General features: G+C 37.6%; 1 protein-coding gene across 6 annotated transcripts in view; it reads right to left on the bottom strand.

Annotated features, from left to right (window-relative positions):
- fam13b (family with sequence similarity 13 member B) overlaps nucleotides 1–6,571 on the bottom strand; it is a 46,254-nt gene that overhangs the window by 29,993 nt on the left and 9,690 nt on the right. For all 6 annotated transcript variants that reach the window (XM_062394435.1, XM_062394439.1, XM_062394437.1 and 3 more), the window contains exon 6: nucleotides 14–141. In XM_062394435.1, the coding sequence (XP_062250419.1) occupies nucleotides 14–141 (128 nt within the window). The remainder of the gene's footprint in view (nucleotides 1–13; nucleotides 142–6,571) is intronic.

Raw genomic sequence — 6,571 nt, 5'->3', positions numbered from 1 at the left:
CGTAGTATCTCACCTGGCTGCGGGGCTGTCGTCAGTGTGATTGTGTTGTGGTGAGTCGGAGGAGACGGGACCCTCCTCCTCGTCCTGGGGGAGCTCTTCACATTCCGCCTCACACTTATCATCGTCCAACAGCTCGGTGATCTGAAGACAGAAATAGAAGAACAACAAAGGTTAGCACTAAAATCATAGTCATTTATTGAGATTAATTTTTTTTTTAATTACAGGTCAACTGTTTTGGCCAATTACTAAACACTGATTTATTTGTTGCTGTCATATCCGCCAAAATTAAGCAATTTGAATTTTATAAAATAATTTACAATACATTTTCATGGTGTTTCATCTGACTTCAGTAGACTGACAACTCCTCCAAAATAACTGCAATTGCAGACTTGCAAAGACCATCTGATAAAGTAATAAGCCTTAGAAGCAAATTCTTGGAACTGACATTTTAGCCTCAGGACGGACTTCAGAGGATGAGATAATAAATCTTATTCCAGGCCCCCCCCCCAAGAATAAACAAGATTATATGGCAATAAAGAGATTGGCAAACTTTCAAAGTTTGAAATCTAATTTACAAAAAGATGTTCTCGGTACCAAAGTTTATTTCTTTAACAGACTTCTCTAGAAAGCATGTGTGATGTTGGGAGTTCATAACGAGCTTTCACAGCGGTGGAAAAATAACCATTCATTCTATATTTCCTTTTTCTTTTAGTGACTGAAGAATTGCACAAGACAGAAAATAGCGGAAAACATTTCTGGCTACAGAGATTCAAAGAAAGGTGTTAACGTGATCAAATAATCTTCTTTGAACATACAGTGTGTGTAAAACAGGGACAAGACATCACAGTTTGTTCCATAAATAGAAATGAAGCACAAGCGTAACACACTGACACCTCAGATACAGTGGATACAGTGGATTGAGATACAGAATATCTTCTTGGAAGGAGAAATAGAGGGAGTGAGCATGAAGTCAGGATGAGAAAAAGGAGAAGAAGGAAGGAGGGATGGAGGGTTTAAAGTGATTTACTGTGCTGCTCGGTCAGGGATGTATCGTTTTCATGTTGACGGAGTAATGTACCCCTTTCAGTCACATTACACATTATGTAGCAAGCAAACTATGAATCCATGATACTATGTCAAAACTATTGTGTTGCTCAACATAAAATAAAATGTCATAACAGATGTTGATACGTCATGATTTATATATCAGTCAGTTTTTTGATTTACTAAAAAAAAATTATCAATTTAGATTTCAATAGAAAAAGAGGAAAGAAAAAAATATGGCTGTATTAAGTGAACAATATTCAGCATATATGGAGAAAATAAAGCTAGGAGAGATTTTGCAATGAGAGTGCTTTTAAGTATTTTAGTTTTAGTTTAAAAAAGCAAAGCAGTGGGTATTTGTTCCTTTTACAAGTGGGATGGAAACTGGAACCGGCAGTTATAAAGCCCCATGAACATAGGGACATTTGATTAATTACATAATATTGTTTATAGTATCACATTACACAAAACAAAATAATGATATAACATTGTTATTTTGACCAGTGCAGCTCAACTCTGGGTTTAAGCCAGAGGTAATGGCAACCAATAAAGGGAGTGGGGAAAGGGTAGAGAGAGCCAGAGGCAGAAGAAGAAGGGAGTGATGAAAGGCAGAAAGAAATCAATCTGACAGTAAAAGAGAGGGTGAAAGAAGTGCCAGAGAGAAGGGGAAGGAGAGAAGGGGAAAGTAAAAAAGAAGCGAGACGAAGGGAGGGAGGAGATTAAATATGTGGACAAAAATAACTCATCATATTACACTTTGCTCACAGCAAAGTCACACAAAGAGAAATCCTTGGGCTGGACTTTACCAATGATACATATCGAATTAATCTCTTCTCTGCTAATTACATTTCAAGGGATAATACCGCTTATTTGTTTTATCTTTAATATAATATTACCCACTGAAGGTAGGGGGCATGTTTTTAATGCACAGACAGTTAGTTTAAACATAACTGGGAAAAACCCAGCTACAAGACGAGGTTAAACAGTCATGAATGAGATTCGTCACAAGAGAGACTCTTTCTTTCCTCCCTGACATATCCCCCCCCCCCCCCCCCCCCCCCCTTCACTCATGTCAACAGCAACACCAACTGCTGCTGTCACCGTGTCGTCGCTATGGAAACATCTTTTCTAGGAGCTATGATTGGCTGTCAGGGCATTCTTACATCATTTCATGTGCAGACTAGGAAGGATGAGTCATAGGACTCCTCTGTGTGTGTGTTTGTATGTGTTTCTGTTTGTCAACTATATTAATAAACTATATGGAAATAAAACAAATACTGCAAATCATCACGTCCTCATACTTCACATAACAGCCCGTGTGCACCTCTTGTGTACAGAGTCACGTAAATAAATGCACTTCAATTCTTTATTTTCAATACCTGTGCACACCCAGTCTGAGTGCCCTTGTGTTCTCTGCTGTATAAATTACAGTTGAATAAAATTAACCAAGGGATTCTTCAGCATTTATAAAAAAAGCAGCCAAATATTTGTTGCTATATATTATAATCTGCTACACTGTCAAATTAAAATTATGACTGACAATGAATGACACTATTCCATATGAGACTATAAATCTAAACAATCTAGACAATAACACAGCCCTGTGGAAAGCTCAGAATAAAAACTGCAGGATTGTAGCACATAAAAACATGAATTGTAGCACATAAAAACATGAATTGAAAAGTCTGCTCTCCATTACAATGATGTAAAAATTCACTCAGATCCATCCTGCAGTAATATGCATGAATGATACCTTGAATATAACCTTGAATTAAACACCAGCTTCAAAGAGCAAATTATCAAGGCCTCTGATCAGCGACGTGGAAACAACAAGCCTGGATGTCACCTTATAAACAGAAGACACTTTGTGTCGACCCATCAAAGCACACACGCTGAAATGATGAACAATAAAACAGGAACGTGTAAGTGCCACCTGAGCTATAAGGGTTTATTCCTACTGCACGAAAATATGATGAGGGCTTCTGCTGACTTAAGTTATCAGAAAGTCTTTGAGTTGACGTAACAACATTAAGGGATAAGTGGCGTTAAATCCTGTCAGGATGACCTGTCATTCACAGGGCTGGAAATATTATCCCTTTATTTTGGACAGTGGAAAACTTTAATCGCATTAAGGCACAAATCACTGAGGTTAAACGGAGCAGTTGCTGTGTTTAATGTGTCGGTGAGCTTGTACATGTGATTCGGAGGTTGGAAAACAGAGAAACAAGATTCAGTGGCTTTAATAACTGGCCGTTGAACGGTAACTGGGGCAAGAACACAGAACAATGAAAACTGACTGCGGTTGACCTTCAGTATATCAGTGGTTTTAAAGGTTCTTTTAGACTCAACCTTTATTATGAATATAGTCACTACCTCAGTCCTTCTTTATTTAATATAATCTCCAGATTTCTAATGTAAGTATTTTATCTGCCCTGCTGAATGTGTTTTGAAAATGTTGTCTAACAAAACCTGATGATAGTAACTTATTAAGTAGAATCAAATCCCCCCAAAACAAATTGATTAGGTTTAAATCATATAAATGAAAAGTTGAGAACTAGATGGTTTTATTTATCCGCCAAATCCCAACAGCCCCCTCTAATTCAATCAATCCGCACTTAATTGCACAACCTCCATTTTTCCCATCATGTGCTATGAATTATTCACTGAGGAATTGGTGAAAATGTAAAAAGAAAAAGCTATTTCACAATGTTAAAGAAAGTGATGAAAAAAATCCTGGATACACTCCAAAATGTGGTCGCTTCTTTCTCTGCCAATGACTCATTCTTTCACGAAGTTTTGTGCAAATACCTTCAGTAGTGTTTGTTTAATTCTGCTTACAAACAAACAAACAGGCGGTGGCAAAAAACCAAACCTCCTTGGCAGAAATATACATTTCTGAACTGCTCCTGAATCTGATCCTATTCACTCGACTCATAGCTTGAGGAGAGATTGTGAATACACAAGGTACTTGCAAAACCAGAAGGAATCCAAGTAATTGTTAAGTGAAGAATATCTTGTCTTCAAAATAAACATGTTGGTATTTAAGTGGCAGAATTTAAGCAGTGAAACTCCAAACTATTCTACACGTCTCCTCACTCATCCTTTTCTGCTTGACTGTACTGTTTACTTGCAGCAGCAGGTTCACTGGAGATAAGTCCTCTGGCCCATCGTGCCTGCAGTGAGTGGGCCGTGTGATGCAGCTTTCAATTTAAGAAAGTGTGGAAAGCCACTGATTTATGGACATTCGCATTCTCTCCCGACTACTCATAACATGCTGTCAAAGTGAATACATCAACACCCGGGTTGTGTTTGATGAAACAAAAAAAGTGTGTTGGTACTATGTGTCCCCTCAGAGACATTAAACATCTCTCTGCAATGTCTTAGATAGGTTATGCTTGTATATACTCCAACCTACAATAAGATGTTCCCTGCTACTGAACATTGTGACATATTCTGGTATCACTAACGTTAGTCCATTTGCCCCGTTCTAATTAATGTCCATAGTACAGTTGTACATTTGCTGCGACATCTGTAACGTGGCTCAGCTCCAGAAGCACTCTGCTAACTTGGCACAGGCAAAGTAACAAGCTTCACACTGATTTGTTAATCTGCCGAGGTTAAACTAACAGACGAGGTAAAGTAAGGCCGTCTTCAGTCCTGTGTTAGCAGCCCAGCTTCCACTAAAGCCCTTTACAAACACAAAAAACACAACTGTTGTGGTTTCATCTGCCCATTGCTTGGCCAAGAGGTTGCCACTGCATTGATGATGTGTATGGCTTTATTCAGACAGAATATTAACAGGATATTTACAGTAGAAACATCTTACTTAAAATATATTTAACACCTGTTGTGTGAGAGGGAGCAATATCAAGAAGTGCGAGTTGAAAAGTCCTGAAAAAGAACCCAATTAATGTCCAATTCAATTGTAACTTCATTGTCATGTCTTTTATAATGAAGAGAGATCCATAAATGAATATACATATATAAAAATAATTTGGGTCTCATTCAAATTCCTCATTGCTCTCATGGCGCAGGTTAAATATATTGGATATTCAATGTTCCTTTAATTTTCCTGTGCAAACTTTGCCAAATGTTTCTGTCTCATTATATAAATACAATGACTTCAGATCTATGCACGCTGAGAAATGTACATGGATCAAAAAGAGTAATATTGCTGTTGCAACATCACATTTCTGTATTATGTCTGAAAGGAGCTTAAGAAGCACAGCTCTTAAATTCAGTGGTTAATCAAATCAATTCTACAAACCATGTCTTGTTTTCTCTACAACCAATGCACAGCAGGTCCAAAACAATGGGGTGTGACCTTGTTAGACAGAACAGTTTGCTTTCTTTTCATGGTCACTACACACTGCTGCTGCAATAAGTATTTGGACAGATACACATGTGTTGTTCTTCAGGCTCTGGGCCTCAGCACATTCAATCTAAAACAACAAAATGGATATTACAATAAAGAGCCAAGTCTCATCATTGTTTTGAGTGGGTCTAGGCCACAATTGAAAGAACTATGTGGAGGACACAAAAATAACCGCTACATTCTCAAAGAAAGGCATTGGGTATACTTTCAATTACTGCGCAGAATACTCTCCAAAGTGTAGGCGTACATTTTCCTTGTTAACAAGAGAAGACTTCATGACAATAACTGCAGCGGAGTCTCCACAAGATGCAACCCCCTGATAAACCTCATAAAAACATAGAGATTCAGCTGCAGGGAACTAAAAACAAACAAAAAGAAACCAGTGGTGTTCTTGAACAAATTTAAACAGACAGAAAAAATAAACTAAAGCCCTATTAATATTATGGAAAGAAGAAGATAAAAAAAGGAACAGCTCATGATTCAGAGTCAGCAGATGTCATACACTTATTCTCTATACCTTCTATATTGTTTATAAACCCACTCAAATTGAATTAGATTCTCAGCACTTTAAGGTAGCAGCCAACATTACTATTATGTAAATTGAAAAACAGAGAAGCTGTCCAAATACTTGCACTCTGGATAATATAATTCAAAAGACAACAGCTTAATAATGCTACAAGACATAATATATTTATTGTGACTACAATCTGTTTTCTGTCTGCAGTGCTTTCTTAGAATTTGTGCTGAGGAATCAAAACTGACCCTGACAGTAAAGCCTTCACCCTCAGCTCCGTCAAGAACCTTGAGTTCTCTCTGGTCTGATCGCACAGAAACTGAAGTGCTGAAGTTTGATCTAAAACAAATAAGTAATCATTTTCAGTAGCATTTATTTGTTCCCTGCGATGTCCATAGGCCCCAGAAGTAAAACACTGTTTTTTTTAACTAATAGCTGAATGAAAACCAACACAATCACTGGTTTCATCACAACAGCAACAACAAGCCTGAGAAAAGATTCACACACTCACCTTAACATAACAATTCCATTGACTTGTATTTTGTCAACAAATGAACCAAACTCTAGCCTGGCACTTGGCAGCCTCATTGAGATTCACAGTTTGGCCCAAATTTACCTCAAAACAACAACAGTATTCT

This window comes from Platichthys flesus, chromosome 8 (assembly GCF_949316205.1).
Source record: "Platichthys flesus chromosome 8, fPlaFle2.1, whole genome shotgun sequence".
Taxonomy (NCBI): domain Eukaryota; kingdom Metazoa; phylum Chordata; class Actinopteri; order Pleuronectiformes; family Pleuronectidae; genus Platichthys; species Platichthys flesus.
This window is presented reverse-complemented; position numbering and strand designations above follow the sequence as displayed.